The sequence below is a fragment of the Rousettus aegyptiacus genome, unplaced genomic scaffold (assembly GCF_014176215.1).
Source record: "Rousettus aegyptiacus isolate mRouAeg1 unplaced genomic scaffold, mRouAeg1.p scaffold_m13_p_11, whole genome shotgun sequence".
Taxonomy (NCBI): Eukaryota; Metazoa; Chordata; class Mammalia; order Chiroptera; family Pteropodidae; genus Rousettus; species Rousettus aegyptiacus.
The window spans coordinates 29,110,007-29,134,034 of NW_023416286.1; the positions used below are offsets into that span (position 1 = coordinate 29,110,007).

Here is a 24,028-nt window from a genome sequence, read left to right on the forward strand (position 1 = left end):
GAGACTAATTTCTACTTTTCATTTTGGATGCTTCTGCACAGGCACCTATATTTGTCACAAATTAGCTTTTATTGAAAAGATTGAGGGGGGAGGAAAAATAAATGGAACTAACCTTTCCTGAGAACCTACTGCAGGCCAGATGGTTTCACCTATATTATCTGTTTTAAATTTCAATAAAAAACTCTGTGAGGTGGATCTTATTTTGAAATGAGGAACCTAAGGCTCAGAGAAATAAATTATGTGGCCAAAGTGAGTGGTAAAGTCGAGGTCTGCGTAATTCTCAAACTATGTGTTTTATATAATCATCAGTATAATCTTTGCTTTTTATTAAAACAAAAATATTACTTTGAATTACTAAGTTTTAAATTTATCTATTTCATATAATATCAGACGTATTAACCCACTTAACCACACTAGAAATTCAGTTTGCTTTCAATTTTAGGACATAGAGTTATACTTATTTTTATTAGGAAGAAATGACCAATTCTTGTGGAATAAGAACAACGATGGATACTATGACATCATATTCTTTGTGTTATAATTCATAATAGATTCTTAATAAGTTTTTGTCTTTTGGTTGACTTCCACATGAAACTATTTTTAAAATGTTGAATAGAGTAGCATTCCTTTTTCCCACTAAGATCTATCAGTACACATATCATATTTGAAATGGCAATAGTTCATATTTGGACACATTCATCAAATTCATACAATTTCTCAGGCTATTATTATACTTTATTGTTATTAAAAATTTCTATTGTTATTATCTGAAGCTAATGTGAGTTAATCTACACTCTGCTATTGATCTTATCTATTGCTGTTCTAAATGGTCTTTAGCTTTAATAGCATACCTGTGCTTTGAGAGCTGTTAGCATAAACTGGCTCTAACCATAGAATTTTTTTCCTAAAATATTATCTTTGCTCAGGAGCTTTAGCTTCAGAAATAACGATAGAGTTCTGACTCGTAGGGTTTCAGAGGTCTTGCTTTGTTGCTTTCTCCATCTACTGATTTGGAGGCGTTGAAATTTTTCTCACTGAACTACGTGTACCACTGTTATGTCAATAAGTGTATCTACTCATCCAATTAGTCCCACAGCTAACTTAACAAGTGGCTCTTTTTCAGAAAGATGGTTCTTTCATTTGTAAAACAGAAGAACCAAGGTTGACTGGATGTGTTTGAATGAGGCAGTAATAGTTATGATAATTTTTTTTTCTCTCTGTAATGAAAAAGCCTAAGTAATCATAATATCATAGAATCTCAGAGTTCAAGTACCCATGGAAGTCATTTGGTCCAGGAGTCTTCAAACAAGAGTAGTTATACTCTGAAGTATGAAGACTATGTGAAGACTCTTCAATGAGGAGAGGAGTAGACTATTATAAAGGTATCAATTTCTAGAATTCAACAACTTCCATATGTAGACTTTCTTTATAAAAGAAAGGCATACCTCTCACACATCCAGAAACTTACTATGGTACACTGTCTTGGAGCATAAAGTTTCCAGGGATTATAATCAAAGGCAAATTTTTAAATATTTTTGTTTATGAAGCTCCCTTTATTCAAGACACTGTAAATCCAAGGTAAGCCTTCAGTATCTTTCTCTGTCTTATACATATTTCTATCAAGGACAAAGTGTAGAGTTAAATGCAGTATTTAAGACTGGTGGTAGGTTTTGAAATCTGATAGATCCAGAGAAAGGTAAACATTTTTGTTTCATGCCCTCATGACCCACCTCAACCATTGTCAAAGAATGCTTTTCCCCTGCAGAAGAATTTCACGATTGCAAAGACAGTATCAACAAGGTAAGAAATATTAAAGGTAGTGATGCCTTATTTTACCCAATTATCAAACTCGTGGCAAGGATTTGCGCTTTATCTATCTCTCTACTATCTACCTAGAGTAGGAATTCAGAACTGAGATGGTTGTGACAAAATTTGTATTAATTTATTTGAATAGAAAAATAAGTCAGACTTTCTGATAGAAAGTAAGTTTGGTTTTAATGAGCACTAGCTCTGCCAGTAAATTTTATAGTAGGTATTTCTGATAAATTAAACGAGCTAATTAAATAGAGATATTTAAAGCACATAATAAAAGGCTTCGAAAGAGATAATTTTAAAGGTGAATCAAAATGAACCATAGTTCCATTTTTCACCAAATTTTGCATATACCAGATTAAACGAAGTGCTGCTAAGTAAAAGGATAACAGGTATAAATAGCAATATCTGCCTAAGCCTTGGTAAAGTCTTTTTTGGTAGACTCCATGGAAACAGAAATGGACTGATTAGGAAGACCTGGTAAGTCTTTTTGAAAGTAGGTAGTTGCCAATTCTTTGTTTTTAATAAAACTGAAGAAGAAATATGGTGGAATTGACAGCTTGTAGACCACTATATATACTTTTTGGAAGTAGATCACAGTGTGGTTTTTGACATATGACTAATAACAATTTCACATAATTGAATGGCATGACTCTAAAAAATATCCTTCCGGTCCCATCTGCTTATTTTATAGCAAGATTTCTTATGTTTATATCTATAATAAAGGAAAAGGGGAATAAAATTGATATGGAATCTTGCTTTGCTCTTGCAATAAGTAATATCCATCCATGAATACATAAGCTACTTGAAAAAGGCCCCATTCATCTCAGAGAGGCATTTTCGATACATTTTCCCTTTTCATATTTAATAATTATCAAAAGTTTAACATACTTATGTAATAATTAGGTTGATTTCAGTCAAAAGTGTACAACTAATAATTATAAGCATGGTTTAATACAGAAGAAAACAGGCTTTTAAAAACATTTAAGAGTATTATGCTCACAGGAAATAAAATTTAATTTAAATTTGTATACATATTTTGTTTTAGGGGCACAAAAACAAAATGATATGAAGATCGTGATCTATTATTGCCCTTCCTATGAAATACGAATCTCATTTTTAGGAGCCTATTAAATCTATTTGCTTTAAATAATTACACTATTTATAAAAAATTTATTTTGAGTTAAAATCTTAGAATGCATCATTTCTTAAAGATAGATGCAGATCTGACTTCTAATTATAATCAGTGCTGTGGAGATAGAAGGACTTTGCTGCTTTTTCTCGTCTTAAATTCACCGACCCGGCAGCTTAGATTAGTATAACATTCCTGCTAAAGCCTCTAGTTTAAATGTCAGGGGACTAGAGTTCTCTGAAGAGGCTTTGTCTTTTTAAATCGTGCACTATTGCTTTTCAAGTCATGGCCCTTCTCTAATTTGGTCAAGTCAAGTATGGTCAGTAGTGTTAGGATCTTCAAGTGCTCTTTACTGATTGTAAACACACCTGGAAGTCAGCAAGCCATTGGCACAGTTTGATAAACTTGTAAATACTTGCACAACCTTTTCCTCTGAAGCTCATCGGTCCTCTCGGATAAAAGCCTGGACACAGATGTCTTTCATCATATCCTGAATTCCAGAAAACTTTGGCTTCAGAGGAAATAAAAGGAAGGCCAGTTCTCGTGCTCTCTCTCCTCCCTTACTGAGATCACTCCATCCTTAAACCCCCAGAGTCTGAACCTGGGAATGATCATAGGAAACACTAAGGTTGTCTGTAGGTTTTACTAAGAGAAAAAGGAGGAAGGATGGAGGAAAAAATAGACAGGGCCAACAGAGTGCCCCACAGTTATTCTAAACTCAAAGCTTGTAGGTTAGGAATCAAACCAATTAAAGCCTTCACAGTAAGAGTGTGATGTACCATGTCTTCAAACACAATAGGGTATCATCTTGAAGATTTTTTTCAATGTGTCCTGTTGTGCCTGAATGTGGGAGCCACTAGCAATCTTCTCACCTACTAACTGTGATTTTTCCTTTCATCAGTAAGCATGTGTCACAACAGTCTTAATGTCTTAAAAATACAATTGTCAGAGTGTGAAAGCATAAAGAGGCCCTGTGCACAAAGCTACAGCTATTTCCTCCTCCTTATTCATGTGATACTCATTTATATGAAAACTTCAGTAAAGTAGTGTTTTTCAGACAATGCCTTTAAAAAAAGTATTCTGTACTCTGAGATACTGGTAAACAACAGTTTACTAATGCTAGATGTCACAAGGACAAAACAGAGTATTTGAAACCATACCAGTAATTAAAAAGTTTGGTATCTGAACATTATCATGTCATACCAGAAAACCACTGAAAGTTAAAAACTACTAAATGTTTGGCCACATATATTGTGAATTTGCTGCCTGTAAATGATATGAGAAAGCAAGCCTACAATGATTAAAATGGAAAGGGAGAGAAGAAATCCAACTCAAAGTCTAACTCAGTTGTTGAAGAGGGTAAATAACAATATTATCGTAAGTCCCACGGAGGCACTGATAATTAAGATGGCAGGAAGCAAGGTTAGGCATTTATAGACAATCAATAGCCCACCCTCCAATTCTACGACCTAACCTTGGATTCATACCCTGACTCTGAGATCTCTGAGAGAACACATCTTTTAATAAATCACCATATGCGGTAACTTAACATTGTGGACACAGAGTGTTATATCATGAGCTAAGTGAAATAAAATATAAGTACCTTGCAAACGTAGCTGAATGGACAAAATCAATACTGCACCTAATTAAGGAACTATTATACCTTGCAACAATGCAAATATTCTAAACAATACTGAATAAAACTCAATGGTCCTGTAGCCCTGTTAGTCCCATCATTTCAATTCACGGACAATCTTTAACTTGCTCAAAATCTAATTTTCTAAAATTGTCTAGTATTTGATACATGATGAACAATAATGAAAATTTAAAAGTAATTTGAGTTATTTTGTTTAAACAGGGCAAATAAGATATATATGTATGTATATACACACATACACATATATTTGCAGTTTTTCAATTTGAACTCATATGAAAAAGAGTTTTTTTTTTTTTTCTTGGATTAGAGAAGACATTTGCCAGAGTTATACCAACCAAAATTTATGACCTTTTGTTTTGTCTTATATTATCCCAAATTATTCTATACTAAATTTTGGCATTTGTCTTGTTGCTCCTTTCAAATAAAGTTTGTATTGAAATGTTCTTGCTTCATTCCTGTCTTGCCTAGAAATTCGCATGCATTGAGAACAACTATTGTGACTGTCATTTTTTTTTCACTGCTATATTCTTAGAATCTTGCTCTGTGCATGGCATATAATATGTGCTCACTAAATAAATGTAGCATGAATACTATGCATTCAAAGGAAGATTAAGAATAGATTTGTTTCATAAAATACAAATAACTAAAAATAAAAATAACTAGTGATAAGGATTTTATTACTGCTTTAGAGGATATTATTGAAGCTAATTTAAGAATCTACTTAAAATTTTGCTACAAAAATACAAATACATAACCTTGAACTGGGGAAAAAAGAGTGAACTAATAATTACTGACATGTATCAAATACTTGCCATTTTCCAATCACTGCTTGGCAGCCTATATGCATTATCTGATTTAAATCTTATTACTATCCTATGAAGAAACAAGAGATTAGAGAAGGTAATTTGCTTAAAGCCATTCAGTGAGTAGCGGAGTGGCTACGTATTCTTAACCACTGTACTGTATCAACATTTGTTTTGTGCATACTTTACACAAGGCATTCTATTGGACCCTTTATATACTTTAGATCATTTAGTCATACTATTTTCATTTACCCATTCGACAAATACTTGTTGAGTACCTCTTACATGTCAATAATTGTGCTAAAAGCCTGAGACAGAGCAGAAATAGTAATACTAATAGTAATAGCGATAACCACCATTTTTCAAGCATTTACTATGCACTGTATACCATTTTAAGTGTTTACATGGAATACCCAAGACCACTCTAATTGATAAGAAAATGCAGTCATAAAGAAGCTATATAACTTCTCCCTCCCAAGTAAAGAAGGCATTAAAAATCAGAACAAGGATATGGACCTTGGTGGTTTGGTTCAAGGGCCTACACTCTAACACTCTGCTATATTGTTTCCACATTATAACATGGGGTGATGAACAGCCAGATTGTGGAGAGCGTTGTAAGTCATTTACAGGCTTTTGGCCAGAATCTAGGTCACTGAAGGGGGTCAGACAGGGTATTGATATCTCAAATTTGTGTTTGAAGAATGAATCAGCAAAACTAGAAACATACATCTCAGATAGAAAGTGGCTTCTGTAACTCATGTGAGAGATGAGGGGTCCAAGAAATATTCTGGAGTTAGAATTGACAGAACTTGGTGACTAACTGAATGTGGCAGGTGAGAGACTAGGAGGAGTCAGGCATGACTTGTAAACTTCTGGCTTAGGTAACTAGGTGAACGATGATGCCATTTGCTGATACATAAAGCCCTGAAAGAGAGGCAAATTTGGAAAGAAAGATAATAGGCCAATTGTGTTTTCCAAAGATGGCCACAATATCTTCCATCCCTCTTGCCCTTATGCAATGTGCCCTTGTCATTTCCTGGGGCAACAGGTGAGTTTTATTTTCCTTTCCTTAATCTGGGCTCATTTTACTGATTTTCTTGACCATTAAGATATGATGGAAGTGCTACCCTAGTATGTCCAATACTCCAGAAGCCTTTACTCTTTGAATGCTCCCTCTTGGGACTCTCCTCTTCGGAACCTGCTGCTATGCTCTGAGACGCACAAGCCACACAGAGGCCATGTTTAGATACTCCAGTCAAAAGTCACTGTTAAGCTTTAGACAACAGGTAGCATCAACTGCCGGTTGTGTGAGTGAGTTATCTTAGACTACCAGCTCAGTAGAGCTTTCAAACAGACCCAGCTGAAATCTGAAAGCAATTGCATGAGAGACTCAAGAAAAACATAAGAATTACCTAGTCAATCTACAGAACCATGAGAGAACAAATTGTTCTGTTAAGCCACTGAGTTTTGATGTGGTTTGTTATGCAGTAATAGATAACTGAAGTATGATGGGTTTGGTTTTTAGATGCATGGAGTTTGAGATGCTTGGAAGGCAGCCAGGTGGACGTGTTCCAAAGCTATTTGGATAGATTTTGTGTAGGTGATGTCTAGAGCTCGAGGAAAGAGATCTAGGCTGCACTTATTGATTTGGGAGCACACAGAATGTAACACAGCACATTGAAGGCAACCGCAGCCAGAGAGTGAATGAGAGAAAGCAGAGTGATTATATTCTAAAAAGAGGAGAGTACTGAGCAACAGCAGTGTGTAGGGATAAGGCAGAGGAAGACGAGTCAACTAAATGAACTAAAATGTTGCTGTCAAAAAGTGAGGAAGAAAGCCCAGGTGAATGAAGTATCACACAAGCTAAGGGAAAACAATATTCAATGAGGAGGGACTGGTTAACTATTAAATGTTACCGAGAACTCAAATGTGATAAAGATCGAAGGGTATTCATTGATGCTACTGCCATAGCGACTGACAGCTCTGGAAGACATCAGTTGTAATGAGTGATGGTGGTAGAGGACAGTCATTAGAAAGGAGGATTGCAGAAGCCATATCGTCACAGGAGTAAGTGGAAGACAAAGAAGGAAAGGAAAATAGTGAATATGAATACTCTGTTCAAGAAGGCTGGCTGCAAGGGAAGAGAAAGACAGGGAGAAGCTAGACTAGGAATAGACTCAAGGGATTATTTATGTATTTTTAAGGACGTCGAGAGGCTTCGGAACGGTCAGACGTTGACTGGAAGGTGCCAGCAGAGTGGGGAAATTTTGAAGATACAGGATGGGATCAGGAGTACTCAGGAAAAGATTAGCCCTGAATATGGTGAGAAAAGAGTGCGATGGTAAGTCCAAACACACGGCAATTGAGATTTGTTCACAGAAAATTAAGAGAACTCCCTCTGAGGTTTCCTTTTGTTGTTGAATAGAATGCAGAGTCATCTGCTGAGAGAGCTGAGGGACTGGAGTTTTGAGTACAGTAGGAAGATTTGTTGAGAGGTGTGGAAGGGCGAGTTTGCAAGGGAAATACAGTAGGGCTGCCAGACTATTGAAGTTGGTGAGCCAAGCGATAGGTATTATTATCCCCTCTCTATGTGTGAGGAAATTGAGGCTCAAAGAGGTTAAGTAAGTTGCTCAAGGTTACAAAGTAAATAAATGATGGAGCTAGGACTTGAATAGAGGTCTGTGTGATTCTTTCCAGAACATTAGGCTAAATGAATTCCTTGGTCCAGGGGAATAATTTTAGTTTCTGGGAAGGGACTAGTGTTTGAGCTAAAAACTGTGTGCTCACCTCTTTACTTACATTGTCCACTTCCATCAGTTTTGCCTGAGACCCTACTCTTCTGACATCTCATCTTTAAAATCTATAGTCAAATCTGCAGTCTCAAGAATAATCAGTAAAGGATCATAGCATGTAATAGATATTTTTCTTTTAAATATTAAATACCATTTGAAAGCTTCAGTTCACTATTCACTTAAAAGAAAAGCAGGGAATTTACTAAACCCTTAACACCATGATTGTTCCTTAGAATTATGTTTATATGATAGGAACAAAATAGGACTGCATAATAAGTTTTGCATTTAGAAGCCACAAAGTAATTTTCTCATTATGCTTGGCACAATTAATTCTCCTGGTGAGTTTCGTTCATAATTCTAAGGCTTTCTTAAGGGTTATAATCTCCTAGAAGTTCCAAAGAGATCTTATGATCTGCTTCTGTGGACGGATTATGAAACCAAAGTAGTGGATGACGGTGGATGAACATTGCAGGTCCATCGTGGAGGCTTAAAAGCAGTGCTTTTAAGGTACCTCTTTTCCTGTAAATAAAGTCCCCTCATGCCCCCTGCAGCTCAGGTCTGTAAGTATTTAAGGATATATACCAAAACTATTTACTTGAAAAAATGGAAATAAGAATGCCTTAGGATTTCTTTTCCTATTTGAGAAATAATAAAGAAGACAACAAGTGACTGTTATTCATGTCACCTTTTGGACGAAAGGAATTCCTTTGAATTCCCTAGTCTAGTTGGCAGGGAGATCAGTTCTTTTGCACTGTACTGAACTCATTCTGGGGCATCTTCTATCTATTCCTTATGTGGGAGGCTAGGAAGAAGCTACTTTACTCACATGTATATACAGATGTTCTACAGGCACAGGTAACCGTACACAATGCATTCTACAGTCACGCGGGGCACTCAATCCCTCTCAGAGACGGGGACTTCCATAGCAGTGGTTTTGAAACAGTGGATCACAATCCTTTGTAAATTGTGAAATTATCTGAATGAGTTTCAACTAGCATTTGTAAAGGGGAAATACAGTAAAATGGAACAACATACCAAGGTGCACTTTACAGAATGAGAATATACTATTTTCGGGGGGAAACATTTCAGATGTATGCATGTATGCATATCTGGATTTTGATATAACATGTGTTTCTTACTGCGGTCATAGTGAATAGAAGTTTAAAAGTCTATCAGCTCCATAGAGATTTCTGAAGCCATAATTTACACAACATTCTTCCAATGTCTGAGCTGATATTATCCTACACAGTCTATTCCAGGGTTGCACTAAAATTTTCTTGCAGATCTGAACTACTAAGCAGCTTCCAAGGTTACAAAGTCAGTAGATGCAGAAGCTAGGATTTGAGTCTAGGCTCATGTGAGCTCGGGAATGCTGATTCGAACCGAGGGATTCCCTGGCAAAATATCGGGAGCCAGCGCGGAGGCTGTGGGAGGGACTCTGAATCCATAGCTTTCCTGGTGTCATCCTTTTCATTTTAGTCATAATTAAAGGTTAGGATGTTGTAAAATAAATAAAATGTTTACCATCAGCTTTTTTCTCTTTAATATAATTTCTTCAGTCTGTAAAAAAGTTCCCTACGTGTGAGCTCACTAAGTGCTGCTGGACCATTTTCACAGCAACCACCCACTTTTGGAGACAGTCGAAATTTCAATCCATATAAGCCAAAGATAAATACTCTTAATTTTTGTGTAGTTACTTAATCTATTCATATGCGTATTATCACTGTATTAAAAAACAATCGTTTAAAGTGATTACATTTTATTTAATTGAAATTTCCCACCCACAGTTTTAATTCGAAGAGAGTGTTTTCATGCTACTTTAATCCACAGTGCAGTGACTGCCACCGTTTACTTTAGGTGCAGCGACATATCAGTCACCAGCTTATAGTTCTGGGTCACGCGTAGAACTTTTTGTATTGAAAGGCCCCATACAGGGGCTGGGGTGGGGGAATTTATTATTACTATGAAAATCTAAAGCCCTATAAAATTCCTCGGCTAAGAAGAAAGTGTCATAAAGCATTATTGTTAAAATGAAACAGAAGATGGGAAAGAGAAGAACAAAAAAAATAGTAAAAGCATTAGTCACAATCAATGGGAATATGTAACATAGCATCATATATAGAAATATAGACAAGTATGTGATTATATACATATATATATATAAATAAAAATAGCTTCTTTCTAAACTTGCAAAGAAACTAGCCACATGAAAATGAACATTATTGATGCCAAAGCAGAATACAAATGCACTAGATAGGAAGAGGAAAAGAGGAATAAAAGCTGGGGAAATGCTTAAAGGCAAATGTTATATATTTATCATGTGACAGAAAATATATTTATCATGTGACAGAAAAAGGTGTCTGGATCTGGTTGCTTTGAGATATAAAGTATTATGATATTTCTCAAAAAATCAGAGGATGTCAAATACCCAACAAATATATATACACACACAAACATATAAAATGATATATAATACAAATATACATACATAAGACTACGTATGGGTGTTTATATCAGAAAAATGAAATAGAGCATTCTGTGTGTTTATGTTGGAAAAGTGAAATATATTCTCTTAAATTCTATTTTTAATTCAGAGCCAATTGATTTGAAAGTCTGTTAGTTCTAAGTGCAAACTTTTAAAGGTTTAGAGAAAGGGCAAGCAGAGGAAAGGTCAATACATTATAATCCTTTAATATGTTTTGCATTTAAAAGCTTTTATAACAGAATTAATATAGTATTCCAACTCCACATATTAGTTGAGTGAAGAAGGCTTAATACACCCAAGGTAATATAGGAGATGATACGCTGAATCATAACCTATTTACAGACTAAAACAAAACACACACTTGCAGGAGGGAAAGGAAGACAGGCCTAGCCATCAAATCAGAAGGCAGAATATAGTATTATTCCTATAATAAAAATGTAAATTTTCAATCTTTCAAGTAAATGAATAAAAACTACTCATTAGAAGGTGACATCTGTAATTTCAAAACCTTTTCTCTCTCCCATATAAAGCTGGATGTAACATGGGTAAAAATAAATTTATGGAAAGAGACATCACTATAAAAACACAGGACACATAATTCTCCCTCTTACCATTGTCGCCAGAAGGTAATGACACAGTGTTTGTTGGCATGGTATCAGAATTCACTTTTCCATTTTCAAATGTGTCATTTTCAGTCTGCTGTAACTGCCAGTTGAGGCCAAACAGATGCATTGCTGGGGGTAAAGAACACAAGTTGTTAAGGGTCTGCTGCTTTTCGCAACAGAGCAAATGATAAACATGTTTATAACAATCGTTATATAGAAAGTTGAAATGTCCATGTTCTGAAACACCAAGGATAATTATTTAATAAAAATTAGAAAACAGTTCCTCACACAAATGAAATTGAGGCAGCAATTCAGTGCAATGTGGCTGCACCTTAACTAACAATGATGTGGTATTACTCAACAATTGGTACAGGGAAACTCTTAGGAATGAATGATTATTTACTCAGCTACACCCGAGTTCCACTCTTTACCACCATTTAAGCAAGTGCTATATGTAGAGCAGCACTTGCCAAACTTACTTGACCACAGTCCATTTTTACATGCATAAATACTTTACTGCAATATTTCTAGGTTCTCAAGAGACATGATGCTTATTCATTGGATCAAGGTAAAGCAAAAATTGGTCTCACAGATGAAGAATTTGTTGGTGTGTGAGAGGATCAGAATGGATTCAGATGCACAAAATATAATAATATTTGAATATTCTAAATTTAAGGTGAATTGATTTTGAATTTATAACATACAATTCAGCAATGGCACAGATCAAGCAACATGCACATGTGTCAGGTAATTTCATGTAGAGTTTCTAATGTCGGTATGATAATCTTATACATTTATTAAAACTTTGTAAGCGTATTTACTAATTTTCTGTCTTTAAAATATTTAGAAATAGATCATTAGAAGACAACATAGTTGTAAATTTGTACATGTAATATAATTTTACATTTTTATGTATTATTTTTCTTAACTTATTAAAAATATTTAGAATAATCATTGCCATATTAACCATTAACACTTACTAAACATTCATTTGTGTTCTGAAGAATACAGTTTACGAATTAATTCCTAAGGAAGGCTAAATAGGGAAACCTAGTGACGGTCCTATCACCATATCATGAAAGAGAATTTTTCTTACATTATCTGACATTATTTACTCACTATACATATTGAAATTTACATGAGAGGTGGAGAAAGACTTGTGTTTAAAAAGCATTGTTGGAACCAGTGTGATGACTACCACTGTCAAAAAGCCCTTATTAAATATTCGGTATATGTAGTAACAACATTAAACTGGCACAGCGTAGAGCCAGGGCTTTAGATGTAGTGAGATTTTGGTTCAGTCCTCAATCCGGGATTTAACCTTGGACAAATTATTGCGCAACATTAGGTTTACTTTAAAAATGAAGCTGGTTAAACCTACCTCATTTAATTGCTGTGAACTTCCTGGGCAGCACATATGAAGGATAGGATAGCTGGCACATAACAGGACAGCTCTTAGTAGAGAGATATTTCATTTACTTATTCTGCACTCCAGATTAATGGACTATTTGAAGTCACCCGACCAGACCATGGTACCTCTCAATAAACAGTCCCTCTGTCTGCAATGCTCTCCACTTACTGTGAAATTCTCATTCCTCACTCAGACGGCAGGTGTCAGCTTCTTGGGAAGCCTCCCTGACTGAGTGAAGCTCACCTCTTCCAAGACTTTTTAGTTCACTTTTGTATCTCAGTTACCTTATACACTGCCCGATACCCAGTAGGTCTTGATAAGTATCTGTCAACTAAATGCATTCTGTTTCCTGAGATTTAAAAATATAAGTAAAACATAGTTGTGGCTAAAAATATAATAATTTAAAGGAAAAGTTAATAAATGTAAATCAAATACATAAAAAGGCTACTAACAGAGAGTTACATTGCTAATAACTGATTGCCTTAGTGTAATGCTATATGAAAAGTAGTTGAGTGAAAGTCTGCTAGTACTATATATAACTGAGTTTTTAGAAAAGACTCAACAGTTTGGGGAACTTCTATTACCAGTCTCACATTCTTTTGTTAACAATACCTGATATAAAATCATGCTATAGTAAGAAATATACCAAACATAGATACAAACATAGCTACATCTACCCTGTATATATGTAACTAATATTTATACTCTAAGTCCCTGTTTGAATTACAGTTCACCAGTAATTCATGTTAAAATATGATTTTTCGAGGATTAAGATATAGGTTATGAAATTCTTGAATTTACAAATCATCAATTTGTAAAGAGGTATAACTGCGAGTCATTTTGCATTAAATTATGTAGGTTTGAGTGGCAAAATGTCAAGCGCTTTCTAAACATCCATCACTTCGCACATTTTTCAAGCTTCAGCTATTTCAGCAATTTTTGAATCAAACGGGAGCTACTTTTGCATACAGTAAAAGGTTTGACAGACATACGTTGGCATAGCAATGATAAATATTCCAAAAGGGTCAAAGTTTCTACACAAAATAATGTGTCATCATTGTGAGCTTTTATGTAACATAAAAAGTCTCTTGAATCATAGATTTGTTCATTTTCTTGGTTTTAATAGACTTTGAAGAGGAGAGATAACCCATGGGATCATATGCAGATGTCAAATGTCAAAAAGTAACATTACGTTTGTGTTTTGAAAGCTATTTCATTTTTTGTCAGATGGGCAACATCTCTATTATATATTTTTAATTACAGAGAATCTCAATAAAATGGGATTTGGGTTCTACCGAAGATGTCATATAATGAGAACCATACCCAATATTATGTCTTGTTTAACACTGCATTGAAAACAGAGACCAACAAGTTGTTTGTTTTTAGAATATTATGTACTTTGAAAATATTGCTGTTTGGTACTTAGTGAAGCTCTTGACACTCATTATGCATAACTTAAGATATTTATACAAATACAGGGTGTTGGTGAGATTGACTCCAAAGTCGGTGAGAGAAAGAGAAAGAAAGAGAGGGATGGGTGGGAGTGAGGGGAAGAGAGAAAGAGAGGGATAAAGGCGGCAAACTCATAAAAGTCAAAATGCTACAGAAATTACTGAGCACTGGTGTAATAAAAACTATATGCGATGTCTTGGCAGATAAACAAAGGGAAAATTAGTGAAATGAAATACATCTGTAATAAAGAAGATGAGCCCAATTCTTCAATGCTTGAGCTGGAAAGCAGATTTGAACCCGCAGGAAGGCATTTGCTGCCACTCTTCATGACTGGTACAGCGGATTCTTGGCTTAAGCATGACTGAACAGAGGGTGTAGGAAGAGTGTCCAGAAGTGGCCGGGAGCTCCGTGCCCTTCCGAGTCCCTCACCGCTCTGGCCATTCAGCTTAGGCGAGGAGGTATAGCTGGCAGCGATACTTGGCATTCTTGTAGCCACCAACAGTGTTCTCAGTGCTGGTGTTAAGACACTAATGAAATATTTTTTAAAAATAAAACATTCGTTGAGCACGCACTCTGTGTTGTTCTGCTAGTGCTTCTCCTGAATTATCTCATTCAATCTTCACAAAGTCTCCATTGAGTAGTTACCATTACTTTTTTTTTTTTTCATTTCAAATCTGAGAAAACCGAGGCTTTTTGAGAGTTTACGGTTCTAAGCAAGTAAGCAGTGAACCTTGACCTTAAACCAAGGCCTTCTGATAACAGAGGCATACCATGACACTCCTCTCTATCTGACCAGAGGGCTATGGAGTGTGAAAATCCACACAGGAGGAAGTGAAATACAACTTCTGTAAAGGCCACGGGCTACAGATGATGCTTCTTTACTAGGTCTAGAAACTGAAGGCAGACACGGTATTTGGGGATGGAGTGTGGGCAAAGGTCTTAATAGGTGGCAGCGTATTCCAGGCACTGTTCTTCTATTCGAGTACTTTCCAACTATACTTACATTGTCTCAAAATATTTTTACAGCGATATGATGATGATGATGAAATTAACAGGCTATTTTGTTTAACTCCAAGTCTTAAAAGACAATTTAAAAATTACCTAAGTAAACACTATACTTATGCATTTTAAAGAAACAGAAATCATGTTTACATAGACTTAATCTTTAAAACTTATTTATGATATCACGTTTTATAGTTTTATATTGCTATTTCCATATATTCCAAAATGTTATCCAAGGAAGAATGGAATTTGTGGATGATGGCAATAATATTATATGTCTGATTCAGTGTTTTTCATTTTTTAAAAATATCTTTACGTGTATTATTTTCTAATAATGTATCATGGGACGAGGATCATTATCGCTGTCGTATGAGGAGGAAAAAGGCTGGCAGAAGGTCAGTGAGTTACCCAATGCCTTTTAAAAAGTTACTGAATAAAGAAGGCTCATGATACCAGATCTCCCGACCTTATTTCAGGATTCCTTTTACTACATTGTGCTGTTTTCCTACTTGTCTAAATTGTTATGAATTAAAACCGAGCATTCACATTAAAAAAAATTTAAAAGTTTTTCCCAGAAATTGTTACTTTATCTCAGCAGCAAATTATAATCGGAAGTTATCCACTTGTTAAAATTGGCTTTCAAACACAAGATGTTTACCAACTATAAATGGTCATATTTTGCAAGATCATTTGTAAGTTGCTTGTTTGGAATTGAAATGTATTTTCTCTACATTAACAATCTTATAAATGGTGGAAAGTCCCCAGCTGGTCTACAAACTTCTGTTTATATATCCAATAGAAATATATATACTCATAGCACCCAAAGGCATGAACAAGAATGTTCATAGAGCATTATTTATAATAGGCCCAAACTGTAAATAACCATGTCTGCCAGTAGTAAAATGGATAAAATTATAGTAAAGTCATATAATGGACTTCTATACAGCAATGTAAATGAATGAACCACTGTCAGATGCAACAATATGATTAAGTCTCACAAACATAATATGGAGCAAGAGAATCCATTCATAGAAAACTTGAGTACTGTGCAAGTCCATGTGTGTGAAGTTCAACGCAGGTAATATCAACTGATAGGAAAAAAAGTCACCAGAATGATTACCTCTAGGGAGGAGGGGGCAGGTAACAACTGGGGGAGTCAATAGAGGGGCTTCTGTAGTGCTTAATAATATTCTGTTTTTCTGTCTGGGAGGCAGATTCACTGGTGTGTTCACTTACGATATGTATACTTTTCTAAATGGATATTATGCTTAAATTAAAATTTTTATTTAAAAGCAGTCTATATAACACATAACATCACTAAAGAATGTCTGTTTTTACCTTCCCTAAATCCTCCCTGCAAGTGCTTTTCTCTGCAAGGCTTCCAGGTCTTCCTTCCTAAAAGGTGACAGGTGAGGCAGTTACAACAGCCTATGGTACAGCCCCCCAGGGTAACCAGAATGAAGGGACACACAGAGTAAAGACGCAGTAGAGAAGAATGACAATTGACTCCATCAGGTAGGAAGAAACAGGAAGGGTGAGGAAAGGCTTCCTTCAGTGCAAATCTCCGGGGTTAGAAGAAAAGCAATATGATTATACGAATTCATGTACTGAGTTAAACCATCAGTCCATGGCGTTCCCAGACTGGTCTGTAGTTTAAAAATATTACGACTTGTCCTGGTGAGGATGTGGAGAAACTGGAACCTTTGTGCACTGTTGGTGAGATTGTAAAAGGGTGCTACTGTTACGGAAACAGTGTGGCAGTCCCTCAAAAAATTAAAACTAGAACTACCATATGATCCAGAATCCCATTTCTAGGTATACCTCCCAAAAGAATTAAAACCAAATCTCAAAAATGTATTTGCACACCCATGTTCATTGCAGCACTATTCACAATAGTCAAGACGTAGAAGCAATCTAAATGTCCAGTAACAGAAGACTAGATAAAAAAAAATGTGGTATATACATATGATGGAATATTACATTAGTCCCCCTTTGACCTTGAGGGATAAGCTCTAAGACCCATAGTGGGACCCTGAAACCTAGGCTAGTACTGAACCCTCTACATAGACTATGTTTTTTCATATACATACATACATACCCATGATAAAGTTTAATCTATAAATTAGACATAGTATAAGAGATTAACAATAGAAAAATTATAATATACTGTAATACGTTATGTGAATGTGTTCTCTCTCAAAACATCTTATTGTACTGTACTCACCCTTTTTACAATTTTTTTCTTTTTCAAACTTTCACAGATGGAAGATTCATTCTTACCATGGATCTCAGCAACCCCAGCATACGATTCTTTTTCTTTCCTTATTAAGTAGAGAACTTTCAGCTTTCACTGAAAGGAAGTACTTTACGGCTTCTCTTTGGAACATCCAAATTGCCAGCAGCACTTCTCTTACATTTGGGAGCCATTACTAAGTAAAATAAGGGTGACCTGAACTACTGCGATACTGAGACAGCTGGTCTGATCACCAAGATGGCTACTCAGTGACTCACCGGAGGGAAGTGTCCACAGAGTGTAGACACTGGACAAAGAAATGATCACATCCTGGGTGGGATGTAGAGGGATGCCATGAGATTTCATCACGCTACTCTGAATGGTGTGTAATTTAAAACTTATAAATTGTCGATTTCTTGAATTTTCCGTTTAATATTTTTGGACTGTGGTTGACTGTAGGTAACTGAAACCTCAGAAAATAAAATCATGCTTAAGAGGGGACTACTGTGTCATTCCTCTCTCTGTCTCGGGGCAGGAGAACATCAACTTCCAGGACCATTCCCAGTCAGAACTCTTTTGAATTACTTGTAATATCTGACATTTTCCATCTAGAAAATTAATAAGCATACTTTTTCTACTATCACCTAAGTCAATGATAAAAAATTGTAATGGTAACTGTAGGAGTGACTCACATGAACATTAAGCCATCAATCACTATTGCAATTTATGTTACTAATATCCAAATAGTCTATTCTAGACTACATCCTTTTAGGTTGCTTGTGGTATTCTTAGATTGTAATCAATTTTAACCTGTTTAAAATGAAAGTACTTCTTATATAGTTCAAAAGCATTCATTCTATAACCTCTTGGTTTTTTTTTTCCCTCCTGTAGGCTTACCCAGTAAATGTTAAGAAAAAAACTTCATTAATTGAAATAATTTTGAGACAATATACTAGTAAAGATTGATCGGTGAAATTTTCTTTTAAGCTCCAAGACCATTCAAGTGAGAGAAGAATTACAGCATACGTTCCTTTTATTTTTCACGGATGATGGAGATGAAAAGAATCTCTGGTATTATAGTTATTTTACCTCCTCCCCATTGAAGAAAAGGGTATGCCATTGTTTTTAACCAATATGTGTTGGTTTGATACTTAAAAGTCAGCGTGTGGAACACTTGAAACCAAAATGTGTAATTAAAGAAAATTATACACCACCAAGTAGCAAATTCAGTGCCATTTTAAATTCCATGTTGAGAGAAAAAGTGCCAAAATTTGATCTTGTCTCTGGGGACCATGCCATTGGAGTTGTTATCACAGCTACTATTATTTCTACTGGCATGGCTTGTGTTCTCAGATACTGCCAAATATGGATGGGAAGGAGGGGTGGTGACAGCTGGTGACATGGTCCAGCAATCTGCCAGAACCTTGGAGCAAAATTACAGGGGATGTTGTGAAGTGAACACAGAGGCAAACACCTTTGCCATCAGAAACTTGAATGTAGCTTATGCCACCAGAACCCTGAAGAGTACACTCTCAGGTTTTGGCGCTTAAGAGTATGGATCTTAGCATGCCTACCATTATTGGCTAAATGCTGCTTAATATTACAAGATCAAGCAAACATTCTCGCAAAGACAAAAAATATGAGATAATGGGAGAACCAGAATCTGCTAAGAAAAACTGACTATAAAAATATCAAGCTGAAAATGTCTGCAATTTATTTTTGTTGAAGCTCCAAAATCTTGAAAGTTCATCTAAGCGAGCTTAGGTCTAAAGTTTCTCTTTCTTGTAATTCCGCTCACATTGACTATGGTACATTTTCCACTAAATAATCTGAAATTCATTAAGAACATGTTATCAGAAGTTGCAAGAAAAAGAAATCAGAATCTGACCTTTTATAGTTAAGAGCATGGTTTTTAACAGAGATAGTTTGTTTTGTCTTGTGGAGCCTTTAATGTTAAAAGAACCCTGGGTCCCAGTCTTGATTCTGGCTCTAACTAGCTGTGGAGCCTTGGCAAGTCACTAGGCTTCTCTGAGGCTTAGATTTCTCGATTAAATAAAAATCTGAAGAGTCTTCACCAGATGATCTCTAAGGTATCTTCCAGATTTTTATTCTATAATGTGTCAATATATTTTAAACTATAAATATTTAGGCTAAATCACTGAGCATAGGAAAAAAATACATGGCATCAATAAGGCATCAACATATTAGGATACCAATGTTCCGCTGTTTTTATTTTAAAATAAAATATAATTATATGAAGTCAAACTATCGTTGTATGCATAAGGCACCTTGGATATCTTGGGTTTTGAAAGCAAAATTTTCTCATTTTATGTTTTAGTTTCACGAATATATCAATATATATAATGCACACATGCAATGATTAGATTTTACAGAGAAAAAATAAAAATATTCTTAAATATAAGGCAACAATTTGATTTGACACATGCTTGCAGAATGTAACCAAGTTTTCAATGTAAAATGAAAGCACCTCATGTAAAGACAACAGTTTCTACCCTGGACCCCTACTGGTTTAAACAGTCATTAGGAATACATAGTTTTCCATAAATTATCTTTTGTTTTGTATTTCCTGCTGTGTTCACACACATGTTGACAGAATGTGTTAGGCAATACTTTGGCATTCTATTCCATTATTTTGTTAATAACTTTAAGGCTAATATTATATTAATAGTCCAGACCTTGGCGACCCAAATATAGTTCTTTTAAAGTCAATATTTCTTTGAAAGCTTTCATATTAATATGTACTCAAGGTCAGTAAGGAAAAGGAAATTATCTCAATTATAAGATACCTTGCTATCCAAAGGAACCAACACTTGACGTAGCAAGTTTCTCTGAGTATTACAACATACTGAAATCATAAGCTATATGAACTAATGGTATTTTTTAGAGGGGGGAGTAAGGAGGTTAGAAATGGTTGTTAATATTTTATATTTCTATGCTGTGTATTTTTCCTTTCTACCTTTTTGGTATTTTGTCATTAATGGAAAAGTAGAATCACACTGGCTACAAAATGTCTTGATGAGCAAATAGTGATTTAGCTATGTAGGTTTGTTTCTGCTAAAATATTTGACTCATATTCTTTTATAAATAATAATATTAAAATTATACTTTTAAATTTAACTACATTTTTTTTCTTCCTTAGCTGTGTGGATTCAGTGTAATATGTTTGAGGATGCTGTTTAGGAAACAGTAATTCCAGCTGCCCACTGACAGCCAGTGCTGAAACTGACGGAGGCTTAGGAAAATCAAGCTGTTGTTTCTGTCACCAAGGGAATTAAGTCAAGATTTCTAAAACAGACTGATTTCCTAATGTGCCGTTAGTTTTCTCTTATTTCCAGGATCCGCTCTCTGAATGAAAGAAGCAGTCATTCTCCAATCTAATGGAAAGAACAAAGTGTTCACCACCATGATGAGCTGCCCAAAGGGGCCAATCATTATCAATAAGCTAGAGAGTCTTTGAGGTAACGGTTGTCAACATTAAAGAATCTGATAAGAGGGACGTATTTCAAAAACATTGAAAATACAAAATGAAATAATTTACATGCTTTATAGACTATTCCCTGCTTGCCAAAATACTGAGTTTGCTGTTATCGTGAAATGTACATAACAGAGGATTCATTAGTGACAGTTATTAGCGGCTTTGCCATCGAAACCCTATGGATGTGCTCATTATTCAAAGGCTTGTTGTACTGACTTGATTTTTATCTGGATTCCTCTCTTCCGTAATAGCTTTAAGAGCTATATTGACTTTTATGTAACAAATGTATATATATGCTAATAAGCTACTTAAGCATAACATTTTTTTCTCGGCTGGTTTTGACTTTTTGTAAAAGTAGTTGAATAGACCTGAAATTTACAATTTTTTGGAAATTTAAGATACTTTAATTATCATTATTAGAAGATCCAACTATTAGGGCTATGGAGATTCTTAGAAGAGGGTTGGTATACTAAAATATAGCAAAATCCGGAAAAACATTCCCTTCATATTAATTCACTCCTTCTTCAAAAGGTTACATTTGAGAGAGATAATATGATTTGCGAGTGTGTGTGTGTGTGTGTGTGCGTGCGCGCGCGCGCATGTGTGGTTGTCAAATGGCAACTTTAAAAAAAGTCAATGGCCTTTCAGGACTCTGGGCACAACCAGTTCACGTACTTTGTCGTTCATCATTCATTCATCAGCAAAAACATAGTCAGCGTATACCTTATCAGATTCTGTTTCAGAAGAGAAGCAGTGTGGTGTGGCACCCACTTCGCCACCCCCACTAAGTAGTAGTAACTTTGACAGATGATACCAGTCTCCCTTGACCTTCTCAACTCACCAGGCAGGGTAGGAAAAAGGCCCGGGAATCCAGTGTTCCAGCGGCCCCCATTAATCTGGGATCACTTGGAGAGGCGCTTACCTTAGTTATAAACTTATCCTAACTATTACTAATGGATATTTATGGAGCATTAGTGGCAATTTACTTCAAAGCACAATTCAGAGGAAGAGGTCATCTCTGATCCCTAGAAGTCTTGCTCACACTGTCAGTTTGCTTTCTGCATTTGGTGGTCTCCATTTCCTTTCCTAAAACTAAGTGGCCAGCTTTCCCGCTTTGAACATGCATTGCTTCTTTATATGTGATTCTTTTCTAAGATCATGAAGAATTACTTTGAAGAAGTGAAAAGCCCTTAAAAATCTCTTTACTCTAGAGATAAAAAATAATGGTAAAATTTGTGATTATTTGAAATGATCGAATAATATAATTAGTTTTTACGTACAAATTCTATGTAATTTACTAACTACATCATGTAGTTAGCTTGTCAAAATTACAAATGTAGCTAATGAAAAGATTAAGGATCTAGAATGAAATCAAAAGACCTAATGGAAAAGACCTAGAGCATTTTCAGTCCCATCAGCAGTGATTCCTACACTCTTTAAAAAAACATGTTTATCACCTTTATGATATAATTGTGAACCTCCTATGGTATTATTATTTTATAGATATTTTCATATTTATATATTTATTCTTCCTTGAGATAAGTGACTTAAAATTTTTAATACATTTATTTTAAAAGGCAATTTTATAGTATTACTTTAAAGGAAAAATCAGTATCTCAATATAAATAGGTAAAAATAAGAATAAATGGAATAAATTGTAAATAATGTTATTAAAATTGTTCTTTATTTGTGAAAGAAGTGTTAGAGACAGGTGTCATGACATGCTAACATCAACTGAGACCTTACCTTCCCCATGAAATAAACAGATACAACAAAATAAGAATTAAAAAAGGAATACATTTCTCATTTTCTCATTTGATCTTATTTATTCTCCTGTCCATGTACCACATGTAAATTCTTAAATTTTATGAGAAACAATGCCCTATGCTATAGTGGGGAAAAGTTCTGGTCTCAAAATAAGGAGCCCGTTTTAATACTTATTGGCTTTAACACTGGACATGTTGCTCATTCTCTGGGCCTATGATTTTCCTTTCTAAAAACCATGGATAGCAGTATTTGATTTACTAGGTTATTATATGGAATAACAGTGGATAGAATTAATTGAGCACTTACATTTTATCAGGCACAGCAATTACTTTGTTAAATATTCCCAAGAGCTGTATTATTACTAATCCTGTTTACATTGATGAGTAAACTTGGGTTTATGGAGGTTAAGTACGGTACTCAAGATTACACAAGTAGTAAGGGATAGAGAAAAGATACAAACTCAAATCTTACTGCTTGAAGAGCTTGCACTTATAAACGGTATTCTAAAGATATATTGTAATTCAATATGAAAATTTAACATTATATTTTTCCATATAAGTGTTTGACTGCATCTTTACTCATCTCTGTAAATTCAGTGTTTAGGAGGGATATTCAATAATTGCTAAGTTTAATAGAATTAAATTGACTGCGATATTGGAAATAATTAAAAGGAAATGCTTGTGAAAAATGACGAAAAACTTTAAGATACAAAACTACTTGTATCATTTTTCTCAGAACGGGGAGTCCCATAATCTAGGCTCAGAGGCAGTAATTTTTCTAGGTAACTTTGGCTGTCCTTCTATCGCCCTTGGGAAATGTAGGATAATATGTGAAAGGCTTCCTCTCCTCTAGCGGCACAGGGGACCTCCTGAAAGTGATCAAGGGGACAAAGATCTCACTATTAGAGGAGGGCAAAGAAAGGATCAGCCTGTGGCTAAAGTATCTGGAAGAAAAAGGAACCGCAGGTTAGAGCCAGCCAATGTCATGCCAGCCTCACTGGTAGAGAAAGCCAGCAAGAGAGGAGAACAGCTCCCTCTCTGGAAACCTGGATAAGTCACCAGTGATGAAATCTAAAAGGTAAAAGAAAGACTGGAAGTTTTTTTGAGAAAACATCTTAGTACTACACAGGAGTGGGTCTAGCTAAAAAATAGAACTGTTCTTTGGTTCACTGTATGTTATGTGCTCAAAATGCACAATGGAAGGGTCTCAAAGTCCACTTTTAAGCCCAGTTCAACACAATGGCAATTGGGCATGCTGACCTCTTTGGTTATCAAATGCAGAGCAAGATGACTTTGTTTTCCCCCAACAACTTCTGAAATACAAAAAACACATATGTTTTTAAAATTTCTTCAAAATAGGTTTAATAGAATACTCATAAATT

General features: G+C 35.2%; 1 protein-coding gene across 11 annotated transcripts in view; it reads right to left on the reverse strand.

The window, feature by feature from the left end:
- The window catches only part of TENM3 (teneurin transmembrane protein 3), a 766,204-nt gene that overhangs the window by 112,944 nt on the left and 629,232 nt on the right, over nt 1–24,028 (reverse strand). For all 11 annotated transcript variants that reach the window (XM_036228685.1, XM_036228689.1, XM_036228687.1 and 8 more), the window contains one exon: nt 11,293–11,415. In XM_036228685.1, coding sequence (XP_036084578.1) covers nt 11,293–11,415 — 123 coding nt within the window. The remainder of the gene's footprint in view (nt 1–11,292; nt 11,416–24,028) is intronic.